General features: G+C 42.1%; 1 protein-coding gene across 2 annotated transcripts in view; it reads left to right on the forward strand.

Annotated features, from left to right (window-relative positions):
• LOC137546186 (E3 SUMO-protein ligase RanBP2-like) overlaps nucleotides 1-22,823 on the forward strand; it is a 152,951-nt gene that overhangs the window by 116,099 nt on the left and 14,029 nt on the right. The window contains exons 22-23 of one of the 2 annotated variants that reach the window (XM_068268292.1): nucleotides 672-746; nucleotides 2,520-2,716. In XM_068268292.1, coding sequence (XP_068124393.1) covers nucleotides 672-746; nucleotides 2,520-2,716 — 272 coding nt within the window. Of the gene's footprint in view, nucleotides 1-671; nucleotides 756-2,519; nucleotides 2,717-22,823 lie in introns of both variants that reach the window. The other variant, XM_068268291.1, reaches the window with a different exon arrangement.

The raw sequence follows: 22,823 nt of genomic DNA on the forward strand, positions 1-22,823 counted from the left end.
CAGCTCCAGCCAAGCACCAAAAAATGTATTTTCTTCACCATCAATTTGCCACCATTGCTGATAACGAAATGGCATTCACTGGTTTGGTGCTGATGTAAAATATTGTTGACCAATTAGATGTTTTTGTATAATTGAATGTCTTATTGGGCTAAAAAAATGCATATTGTATGGCCAGCTTTAGATGCCCATTTCCAAGAAGTTCTCCCATTTGTAACCTCAACAGCACTGGAAATGCAGCAAATTAGCTCCTTCTAACCTGTCCTATAATTCTTGTGACCAGAAGTGGAGCAGCATCACCTAATTGATAAAAATAACCTTTCAGCACATTTACAAGCAAAACAATCACTTAAAGCAAGTTGTTCTTGATTAACTTCATTTCAATATTACTTTTCATACCTTAATTATATTTTTGCTCTTTGGGACCTTAAAAAAGTAACATAGGTAGGGTGAAAAAGCTTTGAATCATGCCCTTTCATTGGTTGCAAACAAAGTGAAAAATATTGGTCTTGATCTCTCAGAAGATGAACTGCTGTGAAAATTGGTTTCTCTCTTTTTTTTTTTTCCTTTTTGGCCTGGAGTTACTGTTTTGCTAATCATTTTGCACGTCAAATATTCAATACATTTGCCCATTGCAGTTTTAACACTATTGCCTTAAATTTGTATTTAAACAGATGAGGACTTTGAGACCGCTGTACGAAATTTAAAAGGGCAGCTCTACCGGGAAGATAGAAGCAAAGCTCAAGCAAGTAAGACAGGTAGATGGTGCCAGACGATTAAATGTTGATTTAGGTTGTTACACTGGAAGTTGGCTGTCTGTTATCTAGCACTTTAAAGGAAACCTCTAGGAACAATAAAAAAAAAAAAAAAAATACTTAACTGGGGCTTCTTCCAGCCCCTCGAAGTCGTCCTGTGCCCTCGCCGAGTCTCAGCTCCCTGCCGTTGGCTGGGGTCCCCTCCGGTAAAAGAGACCTACTTGCGCTCCAATGTGTGGCTCACGTAGTCGCTCGGACGTCGTCCGGACTGTACTGCGTAGTACTGTGCCTGCGCAATACAGTCCGGATGATGTCAGAGAGCCGCACACTGGAGCGCAAGTAGATGCCGACCTGGCGAGGTCGGCATCTGCACAGGAGGAGCCACCGGAGCTGCGGAGAGGGCACAGGACGGCTGCCAGGGGCTGGAGGAAGCCCCAGGTAAGTAAATTTTTTATTTTTATGCTCCTCGGACCCAGAGCCGAGACAAGGTCCTCCAGCACCCAAGGCTGAGGCACCAAACTGTGCCCCTCCATCCCTCCCACCCCAGCAGTCGCACACTGATTGCTATTAGACTAAGAGGGCCCCCAACACCTTAATCTCTAGTTATCTGGCATGCAGTCAATGCCATGTATCCACTTTTCTTATTTCTCTCTGCTTCAAACACAATAGGGGAATGATAGCTGAATGAGTTGTGCGTTCCTCCTGCCCTGCACCCTGAGGCTGGAGCCTTTCTCGCCTCTGCCTCGGCCCGGCCTTGCTCGGACCTTCCCTTTAAGGGTATATTAAATATAGGGATCCTTATTGTGCTATGATCCTCTTTGACAGTGTGGCGAAGACTATAAACCCCTTCTGCCAACAGATGCAAACTGTGGCGTCTACTAGTTGTCTGATCATTAGCATTCTCTTTAATTGTGTGAAAATATATTTCACTGGTATTGATTACTGAGTAGCTGGTGGTTTGTCGGCACCCGGCACCACTAATCATGAAAGATGGTGCCTATGGGTATTTACGGTAAGAATACAATTCTCAGTATGGTGTCGCTATGCTTACTTATAACTGTTTTTTCTCGGTGCATGGACTTTGTAATGTATTCTTTTCTAATGTATCAGTGCTTTTAAAGTAATGTTAAGACACTAAACTGCCTTTTTTTTTTTTTTTTTTACCTTTTGTTTTCCTCACAAGTCTTAAGGCTATAAATATAAGTTAAGCCCCATCTACACTATACTTTTTTTTTTTTTTTGTCCGAATCAATTCGATTCATTGATTCAATTCGATTAAATCCGACATCTCCGATCGGGATTCTATTAAATTCTATTCGCCATTGGAAAACAATGGCGACTCGAATCTCAATCGGACATGTCTGATTTAATCGAATCAATTAATTGAATCGAATTGGCCAAAAAATTGTATGGTGTAGATGGGGCTTTAACTATCAACACACTGACCTGGTTGCATAGTGGAGTTTTATTCTGACATTGCAAAGCCATCGCTATATACAACCACTTGGCTACAAACAAGAGTTCTTTGAACACACGAAACAGATGTAAGCTCTTCGGTGTGTCACCCCGCACTCCCCACTTGCCTGGGCACCCCAAAATATTTAGCTATGTTTTGACGTTTAAGCTGTTCTATACCATGACCGCTTTGTAGTAGCTGAATAATGCACTTCAAAGAGTGATTTCGGTATGTTTCTTTTTATAGCAAAAAAAGTTACATCAATCTACTATATTAATCCTAAGCTGGTTGTGAAATGTTTACTTTTTCAGGACATGGAAGAGAACTGGCCGTGGACAAAGAGTGTGAGATTGTCTGGGAAACAACACCCACCCCTAAGGAAAAGGAAAAAGCAGAAAACTTGAAGTTACCTCCAACCTTTTTCTGTGGAGTGAGTAGCGACACAGATGACGATAAAGAAAATGCTGAGGACTATGAGTCGGCAATAAGAAAAGTGAAGCAGTCTGAAGTAAGCACAACACTGCTTAGCGCTTGTTGCAAACCCCTTGGCAATGCGCATTTCCGCTCTTGTATGAAGCGATGGTGTGTGTTTGCTTTGTGCAGTTTACTTACGGAATTCTCTGGAGATCTCTTACACTTGCTTGCATTTCCTGTAGAAGTGAGCATGGCTTTCTTGGCACACTGAACATTACATCAACTAATTAACTATACCTTGCTGAATGCTAGCACTTTCAGTTGTCTACCTCTGACTTGCACTTTAAGCTCTCCAGTTTTGTTTTTTCTTTTAATGTAGTAGTTATTTTTTGAATGGTTAGATTGTTTGTTTGTTTTTGATTGTTATTTATTTTTATACCACCCACAGTTCTGTGTTTTTATGCTTTTTATTTGGTGAGTTGTTCTTGTTCCGTAAGAGTTGGTATACATGTGATGGCTGTGCAAGTGTGATGTGTGTTAGTAATCTTCTTTATAGAAAGGTGGTTTTTGAATGTGTTTTGTTAAAACCATTTTTCCTCTTAACATGCTTGTAGAAAATATGGCAATCACATTCTGGAATTAATAAGGATTTTACAGCACTTTACTGCATGTTAAAATGCTAACCATGTGTGTTAATTGTATTTTTTCCCTGCTTGTTCTCGCTTTACCGCTAATATCTGTGATTGCAATTTTACCTCTAAGGGCCCTTTTCCACCTGCAATCGCTAGCGTTCACGCTGAACGCTAGCGATTGCTGAATCGCAAAGCGGGCGATTTCCCGACGTTTGCGGCCGCGATTTTGCTATGCTATGCACTGCATAGCAAAATCGCGGCAAATATCGCTCCGCCGCGCGTCCGCGGTGCTGTAAAAAAACGAATTGCGGTAGTGGAAATGACCTACCGCGATTCCTATGTTAAAAAGCAAACCGTAGCGATTGTAAAATCGCTAGCGGTTTGCGACTTTGCGATTCAGCCAGCGCAAACGCGCTGGTGGAAAAGGGCCCTAAGGGAGATCAGTAAATTTCATAGTCTCCCCTCCTCATGCCTTCGGTTCTGAAAACTTCAAAGCTCTTTTCATTAAAGGGAACCTAAACTAAAGGTGGCCACACACGATACAATAAAATGATCCGATTTTACAGCAATTCGATAAAAACGATCGGATCTCCCGAAAAAATCGAAAGCTTTTTTTCATTCGACTGAAAAATCCGATCAGATTTCCCGTTTTTTTCGATTTTTATCTATCCGAAATGCCAGATATTTCACTTCAATTTCTCTAAAGATTGTACGGTGTGTGTTAGATTGTCAATTTATTAATATACACACCCTAGCAATTTTCTCAGTTTCCAATCATTTTTATCATAATTGGGGAAACATTGAACATAGGTGTGTGGTACATTGGTCATATTTTTGAAATGTTACAATCCATCAGAAAAATTGATTGCAATTCTTAAATTGAACAGATATTTCAAAAATTGTATGGTGTGTGACCACCTTAAGAGGGATATTGATATTTCCTTTTTAACAATACCAGTTGTCTGGTTGTCCTGCTGATCTCATTGAATGCAGTAGTGGCTGAATCACACACCTGAAACAAGCATGCAGCTAATCCAGTCTGACTTCAGTCAGTGCATATGATCTGCATGCTTGTTGAGGGGCTGTGGCTAAAAGTATTACACACAGGATCAGCAGGAGAGTCAAGGAACTGGAATGATTTTAAAAAGGAAAAATTAATATCCTTTTCAGTTCCCTTTAAAATGCTTATTGTGTCATAGCTGTAGGTAGTGATCTTGCTTATAGAGCGTTTTTCAACCATACTGTTGCTATTGCATTTCAAGTTTTAAGTGGCAAATTGCACACAGATATACAGTGGTTTTCAAAAGTATTCACCCCCCCTTGAAGTTTTCCAAATTTTGTCATATTATTGCCACAAACATGAATCAATTTTATTGGAATTCCATGTGAAAGACCAATACAAAGCGGTGTACACATGAGAAGTGGAACGAAAATCATACAGGATTTCAAACATTAAGGCCTGGTGCACACCAAAACCCGCTAGCAGATCCGCAAAATGCTAGCAGATTTTGAAACACTTTCTTATTTTTATGTAGCGTTTCAGCTAGCGTTTTGCCGTTTTGTGTAGCGGTTTTGGTGTAATAGATTTCATATATTGTTACAGTAAAGCTGTTACTGAACAGCTTCTGTAACAAAAACGCCGGCAAAACCGCTCTGAACAGGCGTTTTTCAGAGCTGTTTGCGTTTTTCCTAGCCGCAAGCGGCTGCAGAAACGCTGAAAATGCCGCCCGGTGTGCACCAGCCCTTAAATAAGATAAATGACTGCAAAGTGGGGTGTGCGTAATAATTCAGCCCCCTCAGTCAATACTTTGTAGAACCACCTTTTGCTGCAATTTCAGCTGCCAGTCTTTTAGGGTATGTCTCTACCAGCTTTGCACATCTAGAGACTGAAATCCTTGCCCATTCTTCTTTGCAAAACAGCTCCAGCTCAGTCAGATTAGATGGACAGCATTTGTGAACAGCAGTTTTCAGATCTTGCCACAGATTATCGATTGGATTTAGATCTGGACTTTGACTGGGCCATTTTAATACATGGATATGTTTTGTTTTAAACCATTCCATTGTTGCCCTGGCTTTATGTTTAGGGTGGTTGTCCTGCTGGAAGGTGAACCTCCGCCCCAGTCTCAAGTCTTTTGCAGACTCCAAGAGGTTTTCTTCCAAGATTGCTCTGTATTTGGCTCCATCCATCTTCCCATCAACTCTGACCAGCTTCCATGTCCCTGCTGAAGAGAAGCACCCCCAGAGCATGATGCTGCCACCACCATATTTGACAGTGGGGATGGTGTGTTCAGAGTGATGTGCAGTGTTAGTTTTCCACCACACATAGCGTTTTGCATTTTGGCCAAAAAGTTCCATTTTGGTCTCCTCTGACCAGAGCATCTTCTTCCACATGTTTGCTGTGTCCCCCACATGGCTAAACTGCAAACGGGACTTATTATGCTTTTCTGTTAACAATGGCTTTCTTCTTGTCACTCTTCCATGAAGGCCAACTCTGTGCAGTGCACGACTAATAGTAGTCCTATGGACAGATTCCCCACCTGAGCTGTAGATCTCTGCAGCTCGTCCAGAGGCCCCCTGTGCCTCTTGACAGCTTTTCTGGTCAGCGCTCTCCTTGTTTGGCCTGTGAGTTTAGGTGGATGGCCTTGTCTTGGTAGGTTTACAGTTGTGCCATACTCCTTCCATTTCTGAATGATCGCTTGAACAGTGCTCCGTGGGATGTTCAAGGCTTTGGAAATTTTTGTGTAACATAAGCCTGCTTTAAATTTCTCAACTTTATCCCTGACCTGTCTGGTGTGTTCTTTGGACTTCACGGTGTTGCTGCCAATATTCTCTGAGACAACCTCTGAGGCTGTCACAGAGCATCTGTATTTGTACTGACATTAGATTACACACAGGTGCACTCTATTTAGTCATTAGCACTCATCAGGCAATGTCTATGGGCAACTGACTGCACTCAGACCGAAGAGGGCTGAATAATTACGCACACACTACTTTGCAGTTATTTATTTGTATAAAATGTTTGGAACCATGTATGATTTTCATTCCACTTCTCAAGTGTACACCACTTTGTATTGGTCTTTCACGTGGAATTCCAATAAAATTGATTCATGTTTGTGGCAGTAATATGACAAAATGTGGAAAACTTGAATACTTTTGCAAACCACTGTACATGACTGTGGTCAAACAGTTAGGTACGCACATACACAATACGTTTCTGAAAGGAAACCTGAAGTGAGAAGAATACAAATCAACCTTTATTCGCTGGGTTTAAAAAAATATTTGTAAGTGGTATATCTTATAGTACAATAGGTTTTTATTCTTATTTGCAATATCAAGAAAAATTATATAAAAGTATGTGTAGTCACTGGTCTGAAAAAAAAATGTGCAAAGGGAGATCTTATTTAAAGGATGCCCGAAGTGACATAATGAATATAGACATGTGTATGTACAGTGCCTAGCACGCAAATAACTATGCTGTGTTCCTTTTTTTTCTTTCTCTGCCTGAAAACTTAAAATATCATGTATGTAAGTATGTAAGTGGCTGACTCAGACAGAAAGTGACGACAGTGTGACCCTCACTGATAAGAAATTCCAACTATAAAATGCTTTCCTAGCAGAAAATGACTTCTGAGAGCAAGACAGAGGTAAAAAGGGTAATTTCTTATCAGTGAGGGTCACACTGTAGTCACTTCCTGTCTGAGTCAGGACTGAGTCCGCCACTTACATACCTGATATTTAACTTTTTCAGGCAGAGCAATAAAAAAAAGGAACACGGCATAGTTATTTGTGTGCTAGGCACTGTGCATACACATGTCTATCTCACCATGTCACATGTCACTTTAGGTATCCTTAAAGTGTAAAGACAAAAATAATTGATATAGTACATTAGATTACATTTTGTTTTAATTAAATGAGTTGTGGGTTTGATGTATACACTTATACTTTATTCAGATTTAGTTTTCATAATTATTGGAAAATGCTGTTTAAAAACACCCCTGTTGTGGTCTATATATTTCTCTGGAGTAAAGCCAATTTTTACAGATTTACACCTCAACCCCATTTCTGTCCAGCGTTTTCTTACTTCAGAATTCTGTGTGGCCACGTTCAGTGGCCCCTGCGTTCCCTATGACAGCAGGACCTACAGTAACAATTTGGAGTGGTTTTTTTTGCTGTAAATTGGAGGAAAACTTCACTTGTTTTTACAGTGGTCTAACGGAGCCTCTTTTTATTACCATCTTGTTTATTCTAGTATTATGGTTTTTCTGTGTCTTGGTGAATGGATGGCCATTTCCTGTATAATTAAAGGGAAATTCTGGTTTTGTTCAACAATTGCTGCAAGCAATACATTCCAAAACACTGGTGTAGCAGTGAACTGTGAAATCATCCTTACATTTCAATCTGCTCCCAGCTAATAATTCACAAAACTGGCAGTAAGCTCAGATTGCTTTGCAACAGTGCTCAGTGTTCTGGAGTACTCCTACCATAGGACTGTGCAGATACTCCCACCTTGCTACAGGACTAGTAAACTATACCAAGCAGGAGCCTTTGCTGCACTTTCCAACGCCTGTGCTAATCCATTAATGGGCAGGACACCGGCAGTTTCTGTTTGAAACTTAGATGGCTTTGTTTTTATATGTACATGAAATCAAAGTAACCAATCTGGAATTGTCTGTCAATGCATAAAAGTGCAAACTCAAGCAGGGCCCTTTTGCACTAGCAATCGCTAGCGTTTGTGATTCAGCAAAGTCCTTTTTTCCCCCGACGATTTTAATTTTGCTATGCACTGAATAGCAAAATAACGGCAATAATCGCTCCGCGGTGCGATCGCGCTTTTGTAAAAGTCGAATCGTGGGAGTGGAAATTACCTCCCGCAATTTCTCTGTTATTTAGCAAACCCTAGCGATTTTGCGATTCAGGAATCGCTCTAGTGGAAAAGGGCCCCGCAGTGATTTTTTTCTCAACAAAAGTGATTTCCCTTTAATTATGTTCTTTGCAGCATGGATCTAAGAATTTTGTTGTGAAATAATTCTTGCATCTAGAGATCTATTAATAAAGGCCTTTTCCCTACCCTTGAGTGTTATCTTTAGTCTTGGCTTTTGGTCTGCTGACTGTTTCTCCTTCACTCTGAGTTAAGCAATGTAATGTTTGCATGTCTTCAAAGTAACTCTTACGCCTGATAGCTAAATTTCTTTTTACATTTTTTTTTTTTTTTTTAAATGGAATGTGAGAATTCATTGTCTTGTTAGTTTTCTGTATATGCTTTCCCTCATCTATGCAACCATGGACGCTGTCTGTCTGCCATCATATCCTAGGCAACCAGAGATTCAGGAGTGCTGTTGGCATAGCTGATCCATTTTTTTTCATGGTTTGTAAATTGTTCAAAAGGTGATGTTAAAACACTAGATCCATTTACAGTATTGGTGAAAGCTTTGCCGTTGTATTTAGCATTACTACTGTATAGCCACTTCTGTTGTAACAGGCATTGGGAATGGTTTTCTTTGCTAATTATGAACTTCAGATTACTTAACATTGCTGTGTAACACCAGATTGACACATGAACATTTCACTTAGCTCTTCATGTGTGACCTTTATATTTATTATGTAAAAGGAAGTCGGTGATGGTCAGTAGACATTCTGCTGCAGGAGAGTACAGTGGTGATCTGATGGCTGAAACCCAATCTGGTAAATTGCTGTTCCTTAGATCTGGACACAACAGTAGTTGGTCTCATACAAAACGGGGACGAGTCTGCATACAGGCATGTGGTGGGACAGCTTTCCTCCTGGTGCAGCAGCAACAACTTTGAACTAAACACTCTCAAAACTATGGAGATAATAGAATTTAGGAGATCTCCCATTACCCCACCGATCACCTCCCCTTAACCATAAATGGATCCACAATAACCCAAGTAGTCATTCAAGTTTCTTGGGTCCACGATCTCAAACGACTTAAAATGGGACAACAATATGGCCACTAATGTCAAGAAAGCGCAACAGAGGATGTACCATCCATGGCAGCTGAAAAAGTTTGGCCTACCTCAAAATGTAATGGTGCAGTTCTACACTGCAATCATCAAATCCACCATAACATCATCTATGACTGTATGGTTCAGCTCCTGCTCAGCATTAGAAAAGGGGAGGCTGCAGCGCATCATCGGATCAGCGGAAAGGATAATTGGCTGTAGCTTACCTTCCCTGCAGGATCTTTACGCTAGCAGGTGCAGAAAGAGAGCAACCAAAATTGCCTCTGACCCCTCTCACCCTGCTCACTCCATCTTCCAGCGCATGCCTTCAGGAGTAAGATTCCGGTCAATCGCTACCAAAACCTCTAGACACAGGAACAGTTTTTTTCCTCAAGCGGTAGCCATACTTAATGCTGAACCACGTTAGAGCTGCTAGGACTGAAAGTAATCAGCACAGAACTAAACATGAACAATTCTCACATTGCTTACTGCCACTATACTTATAATGTCCTTAACTTGTAATATTCACACTGTCTGTCCTTGTATTGTTTGTTTGTGTTTGTTAAGCAACTGCCAAGACAAATTCCTTGTAGGTGCAAACTTACTTGGCGAAAATAAATTGATTCTGGATCCTTCCCAGAGAAATGACACAGTGCATGGAGATTATATTTCCTCATCACTCAGCAACAGCTGGATTGGACATCCTATTTCTGGCTGTTCATAGCTTTAGTATTCAGGTGCTTAATGGGTTTCTCAACTGTAAGTCAGTTGGTCAGACTAGTTCCACTTTACTATTGAGCAGTACCTTGTAAGGGTAGCTTCCTATTTCTTCCTTCTTCTGCGTTCTTCTCCCACCTGTATAATGCATACTACACATTTGAGACTTTTAAAAAAGGGTAGGTTTTCTATTGTCCAAAATGACCATGCTGTTATCTCAACTAAAATCGGCAAAGGACAAACCTACTGTACAGGTTATCTAACAGTGCTCCAACCCAACCTCAAAACTTGCTACTGCATTAGGTCTCTGCTACTCGGCAGTAGTGTTTACATGTCCAGAGTGGCAAAGGTCTTCACACACCTACAAGATCTGTACTCTAGTCTTAATAAATGGATGCCTAAGAATAACTTCCCATACTGCCATACTGGATGCAATAGCTCTACCTAATAGTTAACATGCATTTTCATTTTTTTCTTTGAAAGTGCGGTTGACGGCAGGATAGTACTGAACAGATAAATCAGTCAGCCTCTTCTTTATAATACTGTCCTTGTACAAATTTCAAAAAAAGTTTGTGTGGTTTTGTTTATCAACTGGAATGTCCTGCTTGAAGAGCTCAACTCTGTGGAGATAAAGGCCTTGTTCAATGTACTTGTTGTGACTCCCCACAACACACACAGTGCTTGTTAAATCAATGCTTTGGTTTCATGGTCATGAGCATGAAGAGAACAGAATCCTTCACTGCTAGAAAAGACTGGAATTGGCAACCTGGAAAATGCTAAACAAACTTCTAAACAGAGTTGGTAGATACAGATAAAATGTACAAAATTGCAAGTTTTCAATAGATCCTGTAGGGGGTGTTATTGTAATGAGGTACAGACAAAAACAAGCAGACTGAATCAACAAAATAGGAAATGAGGCTACCTCAGCAAAGGTAAATCAATGACCAAGACAAAACGTGTGATACTGACTCACGTGAAAACGTATCTAGGGTTAGGGTATTTTAAGAGAGTCTGAAGCCAATTTAAATACTTGTTTTTTCCTGATATTTGCAATAAGCAATATATGCAATGCTGAAACGCTGCATTACAGCAACAGAATGAGGGCTTTGTACCCCCCAAATCGGGGAGTGCTTCCTGGTAGAGACAGAGCTGTGTGCTGTAGCTCTGCCTCTACTGGAGTCAATTGACGCCTCTCCCCGCCCCTCTTCGTATTCTTTCATTGGGAGAGGCGGAGATTTACTCTAGTAGAGGCAGAGCTACAGCACGAAGCTTTGCCTCCCCGGGCAGCAAAATCCATGACCTGGAAAGTCGTGGATGTTTGCCTGGGATTTGGGGAGTATAAAGCCCTTGTTCTGCCGCTGTAATGCGGTGTTTCAGCACTGCACATATTGCTCATTGCAAATAGCATGGAAAAACAAGTATTTAAATTGGCTTCAGTCTCCAAGTATATTTTTATAATGCCAATTTTTTGTTCTTGACGGGCCATATGTAATTCAAGCGCATGTTAACACATGGATCACCCGTATTAGTTTTTTTAGTAAAATATACAGTACAGGTTCGCTTGAATTGCGGAGCTCAGCATGGGCATGCAACAGGAAGAGGCTTTTGGCCAGTGGTGGTGAGATAGGCCATGTGAAGCCTCTGCACCATTCAGAGCTTCCCTCTAGTTGGGTAAGTACAGGTTTTAGAAGTTTGCTTTAATAAAATATATTTAATATACATTACTAGAAAAATAGGTTTTAAAAAGATGTCTATCATCCTTCAAGATCCTCTTCCAGGATTTTTTTTTTTTTTTTGCATTCTAGTTTTAATACTGTTCATAGTCGAATGTAAGCTGAGATTTTTTTTTGTGTTTACCTCATAAAATTCCCTTTAAAACATCTCAGGTTGTACCTGAGTTTTAGTGGTCTCCCTCCCTCTTCCATACTGGTTTAAATTTTTATCGGTTTATATTTGAGAATAAACACTCACCTAAAGGAGTATTAGGGATACCATAGTTATACGGTGTTTGAACCCCTTTCGCCTCCAGGACTGCCTTAATTCTACGTGGCATTGATTCAACAGTGCTGAAAGCATTCTTTAGAAATGTTGGCCCATATTGATAGGATAGCATCTTGCAGTTGATGGAGATTTGTGGGATGCACATCTAGGGCACAAAGCTCCCGTTCCATCACATCCCAAAGATTATTATTGATTTATGTAGTGTCAGCATCTTTCGTGGTGCTGTACAATAGCATACAAGGTATAACAATACAGAGTATACAATACAACACTTGATACAAGACGAGGGTATATCAATACAGTGAACAAATTAACTACATGTTTTTACAAGAGGTGGGGGGGGGGGGTGTATGTACACCCATTACACAGCATTGTGAGACCAAAGGGGAAGAGAGCCCTGGCCAAAAGGCCTTACAGTCTAAACATTTAAGGTATAGGACAGTAGGTAAAGGGAAGCTGTGTGTGGAGGGGTAGAGATGGTTAGTGGGCAGGGTCCTAGGTAGGAGAGTATGCTTGCCTGAAGAGGTGAGTTTTCAGATTGCGCCAAAAAACAGTAAATGTGGGTGAGTGGCGGGTGTGTTGAGGAAGGGTGTTCCAGAGGAGGGGAGAGGATCGAGAGAAATCTTGCAAGCGGGAGTGGGAATAGGTGATCTGGGAAGAAGACAGGATATCGTTAGCCGAGCGGAGATTGCATGTAGGATGGTATCTGGAAATAAGTTTATTTAGATAGGAAGCAGCTATGTTGTGGAGAGCTTTGTAGCCGAGTAAGAATTTTAAATTGTATCCTTTGTGTAACTGGCAGCCAGTGGAGGGACTTACAGAGGGGGATTGGGCTGGAGAAGCAGGAGGAGAAGTGGATGAGTCGTGCAGCAGATTTCATGATAGACTCTAGTGTGCCTAAACGGTCGTCAGGGAGGCCGCAGAGCAGAGTTGCAATAGTCTAGTCTGGAAATAATCAGGGTGCACCAGAGGTTTGGCTGTGTTAGAAAAGGGTGGATGCGGGAGATTTTTTAGGTGGAGGTGACAAGAGGATAGTTTGTCAATGAGTTTGAAGGAGAGACTCTAATCCAAAATTGCACCTAGACAGCAAGCCTGGGGGACAGGTGTTATGGAGGTGCCATCAACAGAAATAGTGATGTCTGGCAGGGGCATTGAGTTGTGGGGTGGGAAAATTACTATTTCAGTCTTGTCCATATTTCGTTTCAGGAAACGGGAGGACATGAAAGAGGTGATTGCATTGACAGTCAGGGACACGAGCTGTTAAGGTGTCCAAGTCAGGTGCTGAAATGTAGATCTGGGTATCATCAGCGTATAGGTGATATTGGAAACCAAAAGAGCGGATGAGTTGACCAAGACCATATGTGTAGATAGAGAAAAGGAGAGGTCCAAGGACTAAGCCTTGGGGAACTCCCAACAGTGAGGAGGTGGTGCCAGAGTAAGCAACTCTGGAAATCCTATCTGAAAGGTAGGAGGAAAGCCAGGAGAGAACAAGACCCTGAATGCTCATGGATGAGAGGATTTGGAGAAGTAGGGGGTGGTCCACTGTGTCAAAAACAGAAGAGAGGTCTAGGAGGATAAGAATAGAGTAGAGGCCTTTAAATTTAGCAGCCGCCAGGTCATTTGCTACTTTAAGTAGGGCAGTTGCAGGTTGAGTGGCTGGGACGGAATCCAGATTGGAGGTCATCAAACAGAGACTTAGCAGTAGGGTGAAGTAAGTGTAGACGTGGCACGCAAGTAGTTTTGAAGAGAAGGGGAGGAGAGAAATAGGTCGGTAGTTGGGTAGGGAAGAGAGGTCAAGAGGAGGTTTTTTGAGTATAGGTGTGATAAGGGCTTGTTTGAAGGAGGATGGAACGATGCCTCTGGGGAGAGAAAGGTTGAAGAGGGAGGTAAAGGCAGGTGAGATGGTAGAGGATAAGTGAGTAATGAGGTGAGAGGGCATTGGGTCAAGAGGGCATGTAGTGGGACATGATTTAGAGATGAGGAGACAGTGAGTTTAATTAGTGGTGAGAAGGTAGGGAGGGTGTACGGTTTGGGGTATGTATGGAAAGAGGAGGCTGCTGGCTAAAGTTTTTTCGGATGTTGGTGATTTTATCACTAAAGGAGACAAAGTCCTTGGCTGAGATGCAGGGAGTGGGAGGTGGGGGTTGGAGGAGGGAGTTGAATATAGCAAAGAGTAATTTAGAGTTGTGGGAGTGGGAGGAGATTAGTGAGCAGTGTTCTCCCCCAAAAATTTTTCCAGCCAGGTGGCATAAAAAAGTAGCTGGGTGGGGCGAGATGTGAGCATGCAGGGCTGGTGCTTCTGTGTACAAATCTGCTTACAGCATAGGAGGAGGTTAGCCAATGACAGCTGGGTGCTCACCAAAACTAGCCGGGTGGAGCATCCGGCTAAAATGGCCTGGGGAGAACACTGCTGAGAAGTATGAATGTTTGCCTGCTGTAAGGGCCTGTCTGAGTGTGTGCAAAGCCTCTTTGTAACTGTGAAAATTCTCAGGCAAGTTATTTTTTCGCCAGCGCCGTTTATCTATCCGGGAGTGGCGTTTCAGTAGTTTGATTTTCTCATTAAGCCAGGGTTGTCGAAGGGCCCAGCGTCGGTAGACCGTGGAGGAGGGAGCCACAGAGTCAATAGCTAAAGTTAAGGTGATGTTATAATGATCTGCTGCTAGTTCGGGGTGAGTAAAAGAGGATCGAGTAGAGGATGCAGTGAGGTTGATAGTGTTTGGAGGTTGAGATTGCGAATGTTGCGGAACTTGTGTACAGAAATGTGTTGTGTGTAGGGAATGGATGGAAAGATGTTGAATTTGAGTAAGTTATGATCAGACAGTGGGATGGAAGAGTTGATTAGTTTGGATAGGGAACAGCAACTAGTAAGGATTAGGTCGAGTGTGTGGCCGTCAGTATGGGTTGCAGTGGTGGGCCAAAGTGTTAGGTCAAGGGAGGTGGTAGGTGACAGGAACTTGGAGGCGCAGGATGATTTAGTGTCAATGGGGATGTTGAAGTCCCCTATGATGACTGAGGGAATGTTAGTGGACAGGAAGAGAGGAAGCCATGCTGAGAAGTGGTCAAGGAAAAGACTGGTTGGGCCAGGGGGGCGATAAATAACGGTGATTTGGAGGTGAAAGGGGAAGTAGACACAGACTGTGTGGGCTTCAAAGGATGAGAAGCTGAAAGAAGGTGCAACATGAAGGGGGCTGAATGAACAGTTTTGAGAAAGGATGATGCCTACAACCCCAAAGATGCTCTATTGGGTTGAGATCTTGTGACTGTGGGGGCCATTTTAGTACAGTGAACTCATTGTCATGTTCAAGAAACTAATTTGAAATTTGTGACATGGTGCATTATCCTGCTGGAAGTAGCCATCAGAGGATGGGTGCATGGTGGTCATGAATGGATGGACATGGTCAGATAGCCCGTGGCATTTAAATGATGCCCAATTGACAATAAGGGGCCTAAAGTGTGCCAAGAAAACCTCTCCCACATCATAACAACGCCACCACCAGCCTGCACAGTGGTAACAAGGCATAATGGATCCATGTTCTCATTCTGTCTATGACAAATTCTGACTCTATCGAGACTCCTCAGACCAGGCAACATTTTTCCAGTCTTCAACTGTCCAATTTTGGTGAGCTCGTGCAAATTGTAGTCTCTTTTTCCTATTTGTAGTGGAGATGAGTAGTACCCGGTGGGGTCTTCTGCTGCTGTAGCCCATCCGCCTCAAGATTGTGCGTGTTGTGGCTTCACAAATGCTTTGCTGCATACCTCGGTTGTAACGAGTGGTTATTTCAGTCAACGTTGCTCTTCTATCAGATTGGATCAGTCGGCCCATTCTCCTCTGAGCTCTAGCATCAACAAGGCATTTTGCGCCCACAGGACTGCCGCATACTGGATGTTTTTCCCTTTTCGCATCATTATTTGTAAACCCTAGAAATGGCTGTGCGTGAAAATCCCAGTAACTGAGCAGATTGTGAAATACTCAGACCAGCACATCTACCACCAACAACCATGCCCCGCTCAAAATTGCTTAAATCACCTTTCTTTCCCGTTCTGCCATTCAGTTTGGAGTTCAGGAGATTGTCTTGACCAGGACCACACTCCTAAATGCATTGAAGCAACTGCCATGTGATTGGTTGATTAGATAACTGCATTAATGAGAAATTAAACAGGTGTTCCTAATAATCCTTTAGGTGTGTGTATATGTATGTATATGTGTGTGTATATATATGTAGTAAGAGGGTTAGAAACACTTTTTTTTTTTTTTCCCCTCTTTTCCTTATTGCTATAATCCCCATTTTAGAGACTTTTCTTAAACTTTCTTCATGTGAGACCTCCAAGGAGCAAGGAATCTGATGGTTCCTGGGAGATGGGGAGAAACTATTAATTATCTTAAATTCTATCTTATGGAGATTTATGCCCTGTACAAATGTCCAATATAAGTTTCACAAGATGAGTACGAGTGTCAGGGGGCCCCTGTACTCTTTGTAAAGGCACCAGAAATTATTACGAACAATTGTTTTAGGCAGCCCAAGTTTAAAATGTGTGAGCCCTTAACAATGTGTTAGGACACAGATGACCAGAGTATGCATCCACGCCAGAAATAGTGTCAATTGAGACATTCTCTCCTTACTTCTGCTTTGCTCACTGTCTACAAAATAATACAGAACTATGGCCTAGGATACCATTGTTATGCAGATGACACACAACTGTATCTGTCCTTCAAGCCTGGCACCCTAAACCCATCAGCATCCATAAATGCGTGTCTAGTGGATTTACAAAATTGGATGAACACCAGCTGACTGAGGCTGAACTCTGACAAAACAGAGGTGTTGGTGGTAGGTTGTCCACACATGATGGATAAAGTTCAAAACGCTCACCACCTTAAACTAGCAATTGGTTGATACTGTACAGTATAAAGATTGTGCGAAACCTTGGGGTGATCCTGGATGGAAATCTAAAACTCAGACAGCAGGTATCAGCTGTCGTCAAGTCTTCCTTCCTTCCATCTCAGAAATATAGCGAAAATCAAACACTTATCCCAGCTGAAGACCTACCTGCCCTGGTTCATGCATTTGTATCCTCCCGCCTAGACTACTGCAACGCCCTGTTCATTGGATCTACAGATAAGGTTCTGCGCCCCTTACAATTAGTACAGAATGCTGCAACCAGACTCCTAGCCAATGCCCCCCGCAGCTCACACATCACCCCAGTACTGCAAACTCTTCACTGGTTGCCAGTAAAATGGAGAATCAATTTTAAGATCTGCCTGCTGACATTCAAGGCTCTAAACCATATGGGACCCAAATACATAGCAGATCTATTGGAACTTTATGCCCCTCCACGCACCCTCCGCTCTGCCAACAAGATGAAGCTGGTTATTCCCAGGATACACTTAACATTTGGTGCTCGGGCCTTTTCCTATGCAGCCCCTAATCTATGGAACTCTCTTCCACAATCCTTCTCTGGACAGCTTTAAAAAAAGGCTAAAAAATCACCTCTTTTCCCTAGCCTTTGAGACTGCATAAATGCAGGGTCACAGCGCTTTGAGTCCCAAGGGAGAAAAGCGCTATAAAAATGTTATTATTGTTACAAAATGATTACGCCCCACTCTCAGGTAAATGTACTTAAAGAGACACTGAAGCGAAAAAAAAATTATGATATTATTTGTATGTGTAGTACAGCTAAGAAATAAAACATTAAGATCAGATACATCAGTCTAATTGTTTCCAGTACAGGAAGAGTTAAGAAACTCCAGTTGTTATCTCTATACAAAAAAAGCCATTAAACTCTAAGACTTTCAAAGTGGTGGAGAGGGCTGTTATCTGACTTTTATTATCTCAACTGTTAGTTAACTATTTACTTTTTCTCTGCCAGAGGAGAGGTCATTAGTTCAGACTGCTCTGAAAGAATCATTTTAAATGCTGAGTGTTGTGTAATCTGCACATATTAGAGAATGATGCAATGTTAGAAAAAAAACTATATACCTGAAAATAAAAATATGAGAATATTTTCTATGCTGCTAATCTTCTAGTAATTATTCATAGTACACAACCAATTCATTATATCAGTTTATTTCGCTTCAGTGTCTTTAAAGGAACACCATCAATAACCAAAATTACAATGTACAAATAATTTCTAAGTATCTCTGTAAACATTTTCTTCTTTTCATGTTAAATATTAGAAGCAAAAGCTGTAATTTGTTGTGTGTAAGTTGTAGCTGCATTTGAACAAATAATTAGCAATGGGGAGTGTATGCCTTGGGAGAAATGTGACACAACCAGTGCTGCTCTCTGCATATCTCAGAAAAATAGAGTATTTTTCCTTGAAAGCAACCAAATCCTGGGGGCCCTGGGCTGCCTACAAAGTAGCTGAAAGATTATAGTCCCTGCTGGCAGCAAGGAAACAGAGGCAAGGTACTTGCCAGGCTGGGGTCATTATGAACGATCTGGGCAGGATCACTTCATGCTACGGAACAAGTCAACACATGCATTAGTCCCTTGTGGTGCCGGGTGGCTGCATGGATCTTGATTATTCTACCATGCACAAAGTTCATCCCATTCTCAATCAGGAGCAAATCGGACCTGCTGTAAATTATCGTTTCGACTTGTCGATGTGACCAAAAATTGCACCCTGGTCTGCATCGTGGCTATGTACTTCATTGTGTATACAATATCAACAATCTGGCCAGCATGACTGCATTTTCTTCAAATAAGAGTAGGTACAGGATTCCAGCACTCAAAAGTACTGCAGCAGGAGACTGGACTCGTCTGTAAAATATTCTGATTGTAAGAGCTGGTCCCTTTAAATAGCATGCTCAAGCTGAGTGCAGACAACAAATGTATTCAGAAGAGGCAAGGCTGGCACTGCAATTAGGGATTTTATTATTCTCCCCATTGCGGAGAACAACTGACGTCCACAGGGGGATTCCGACCTGGCGCCTACTTAGCCTCTTATAACGTCCATCTGTGCTTGCTGACTGTAAGGGTTTCATCTTTTATCTTTTTGCTAATAAAATCCCTAATTGCAGTGCCAGCCTTTCCTCTCCTCTCCTGACTGCATTTTCTGCTCTTCATATGTGGGGTGATTGGCCCACTTCTTATGTGGGGTGATTGCTGGATTTCATATATCAGGTGATCAAACATGCTTTCAGGACTTTGAAGTCGGTACAAAAATCATCCGGCTCCACAGTTTAGGAAACCTCCCACTCCAGGTACCCAAAATTGCTCCGACACCTTAGTCGAATACTTGCCAGGGTTTTGGAGTTGGTACAAAAAAAAAAAATCAACCAACTCTGACTCCACGTACCCAGAATTGCTCCAACCCAGACTACACAACCCTGTTTGCTTGGGGGAGTGCATTATTTTGGGGGGGAGGGAGTGTCCACACAATGTTTGCTTCAGGCAGCAAAAAGTCTTGAAACCTGCCCTGTGTTCTGCGTAACCACAATCCTCTTCATGGAGAGAGAAAACATCCTTAGTATCCAACAGTTTCTGAAAACTCTAGGACATGCTGCGTCTCGGTTTTAAGTACACGTAGTGAGACTCCCCACATTGTGCCCAACATATACAGTAGATTGAGCTATTCCTTGCTTACCCTTAATGACACTGGTCCGTTCCTGCAAGCTTCTGTGTGCTCTCACTTTCATTGGAATTGCCATCTTCTTTCTGGGTTCCTACCCATGATTCCTGAACCTTGCAGATAGGTTTTTCAGTGTTTTTTCTCGTTTTGCAAACTTCAGTACTTGTAAAGTCCTCCATGTCTTCATGATGTAGAAGCACAAGCCCAATACCTGGAACTCTGGTATCTAAACCATCCAGTTCATGGGGAACATGCATGCCAAGGATAATACATACATTAGATTGTGAGCTCCTCTGAGGGGCATTTAGTGACAAGACTGTATACTCTGTACAGCGCTGCGTAAAATGTTGAGGCTCTATAAATACTAATAATGAGGTGAGCTTAAGTACCTCAGAACCTTTATGGTGTAACAATGGAAACGGCAGTTTTTTCCAGAGCCATTACCATCAAATCACCAGTAACTCCCAGGATTGCCCTGAGAGCTGATAATAACCACCTAACTTGTCACAAGAATGACATGAATGGACATCAATCCTTTATTGATTTACACGATAAACATGATAAAGCATCAGTGAGCTTGAGTTGGTAAAACTGTTAAGGTTCTGGCTACTGCTAGTCCACACCACTATCTAGAAGATGTAAGCCTCCATGTCATCTCAACCTAGATTTTCATCATTAGACTTTCTTGTGGCCCTTTCAAACGGCTCCACATGTTTGTTAGGCATTAGGTTTGCATTTTTTTTTTCCATCTCGTATTAAGAGCAGTTCTCACTCCTATCCCATGTTAAACATACATCCGTCTGTTTGCAGTTGAATTTTGACTCCAATCAGCTGTTTTGAGGTATATGATCTCTGCTTTCTTTATCTTGAAGTCAATGTTCACAGTGGGAGTGTGTCGCATTTCCCGTGAAAACAGAACAGAAAGCCATAGATCATTTTTGGGACACTGTTATTAAATATGCAAATGCTATATGTCATAAACAAGTGGTAAAGGAAGTAAAACTGTGTTTATTTCATTACTACGATAAACACCATGAAGACTCCTCAAAAAAAGACTTTATTCCATATAATATTGGCCTCTGCCAGACGTACTATATTTCAGCAATGGATTTCTCCGAACTTCTCAACCCTGTCACTACTTAAACAGGAATTGTCATCTTTATTTTTATTAGAAAAACTTCACACACTGCAAACCCTGGAAAAAAGGACTAAATCCTTCTTTAAAATCTGGAAAATTACATATTGGATACCTTCACTCAAGAAGAAATCAATACATTGATGGGGAACTTTACTTTTACTACTTGGTACTGTTTAGAAGACATAGGTGACAGTATGGGAGCTCTCAAACATAAGCCACAATCTGCCCTGGAGCAGTGCATCTTGCAAATGTCTTGAAATAAATATGATAAGTGGGCACTGTGTGACCTTGGTTTATGGAGTTTTATTTAACAAAACACAATGTATAAGACATTCTTGACGGTTTCTCTCTTCATATCCTCACTGGCATTGAGTACGGGGGGAGGGAAGAAAGGGGAGAGGGAAGAAGGGGGGAGGGACAATAGGAAGGGAAAAGGGGAGGAGAAGGGAAAATTATTGACATAAATACATTTTGTGTTAACCTGTACATCTGTTATTGTACCCCTTTCCTCACCCTCAAATTATCAATAAAATATATTTAAAAAAAAACACCAAAAAAACCTGAAGTCATACCCCACTTTATACTACCGTTGTGTCGCATACAGTCAATGAAAAGTATGCTTCACTGTCACTAATGGTGTGTGTATTATGCAGTAACGCACTGAATGCAGTGAGTTGGAATGGCACACTGTAAGGTTTCAAAAGCTCTTCCCACTGTAATGATATTGGGTTTTTTACAAAACCTCATTGCTCCAGTGTGCACAGACACATAGGATAACATTAGCAGCAGATTTTAAAACTCAAAACGCTCAGAAAAACTCCTCTGGTGTGCACCAGGCCTTAGATCGGACAGCTTTGGCCATACTTTGAATGTCACATTGGTTTAGCATTGCAGTGCGTCTTTCCACATTAGAGTGGTCGTTACATCACACTGCAACACCTCACTGTGAACATCACCGAATAGTCTTGCCTGTAATTGCAGCAAGGTAAAGCACAAGTAACAAACTTAGTTTAGAAATAATTGATCATTAAGTTGTCACAATTGGGCAAAGTCACGCAGGAGTTTGGGCACTTGCAAAGCTCTTGTAGTGGCTACATTGGCATATAACAGTGGCGGCATGGGCAGCACAGTGGTGTAGTGGTTAGCGCTGTTGCCTTGCAGCGCTGGGTCCCCGGTTCGAATCCCAGCTAGGTCAACATCTGCAAGGAGTTTGTATGTTCTCCCCCTTGCCTGCGTGGGTTTCCTCCGGGTACTCCGGTTTCCTCCCACATCCCAAAAACATACAGATAGGTTAATTGGCTTCCCCCAAATTGGCCCTAGACTACGATACATACACTACACGATACATACATACATAGACATAAGACTATAGTAGGGACTAGATTGTGACTCCCTCAGGGACAGTGGCAAGACAATATACTCTATACCGCGCTGTGGAAGATGTCGGCGCTATATAACAATATAACACAATTGCCTATCTGAGTTTCTGCAAGTGAGAGGAGGCTAGCAGTTTTACACTTAAGAGACTTCCGAGGCGAAATGGCTAATCTATATTTTTTTAACTCACCTGGGGCTTCTTTTAGCCCCTTGCAGCCGCCTCAGTCCCTCATCACAGCCCCTGTCGTCCTCCGTGTCCCCGCTGACCATCCGTAATGAACGCGACCTGCCGGCGCAGTATGCACCAAATGACGAGGACGCGCTTACACGTGTACATACACCCCAACCTTCAGTATAATGAGCCATGTGTGCCTCCAGTATTAGAAGCCCCCCTCCTCAGTATAACAAGTCAGGTGTACCCCAGTATAGCACCCCCCTCCTCAGTATAGGTAAGCCAGGTGTGCCCTCAGTATAGCAGCTCTTCCTCCAATGCTGGCTGGATTTACTCTCTCCCTCGCATTGCAGCTTCCAGCAGCAATCTCCATGGACACAACAGCGTTGTGTGACATGCTGGCATGTACTGATGGTGGGTCGCTTGACTCCATTGTGGCCATGAAGGTTGGAGCTGGAAGCTGCAATGGGGTGAGTGCAAGTGAATGAAAAGGACACACGGGCCGAATATGGCTCTCTGCTGTGGTTTTCCCACCTCTGCTCTAGTGTTTTCTTGCTTCCTGAAAATTGACAAATGTTAGTTTAGATGCCTGTTGACAACACAGCTAATTAGTGAGTGGATATAAAATGTATTTT

This window comes from Hyperolius riggenbachi, chromosome 2 (genome assembly GCF_040937935.1).
Source record: "Hyperolius riggenbachi isolate aHypRig1 chromosome 2, aHypRig1.pri, whole genome shotgun sequence".
Lineage (NCBI taxonomy): Eukaryota > Metazoa > Chordata > Amphibia > Anura > Hyperoliidae > Hyperolius > Hyperolius riggenbachi.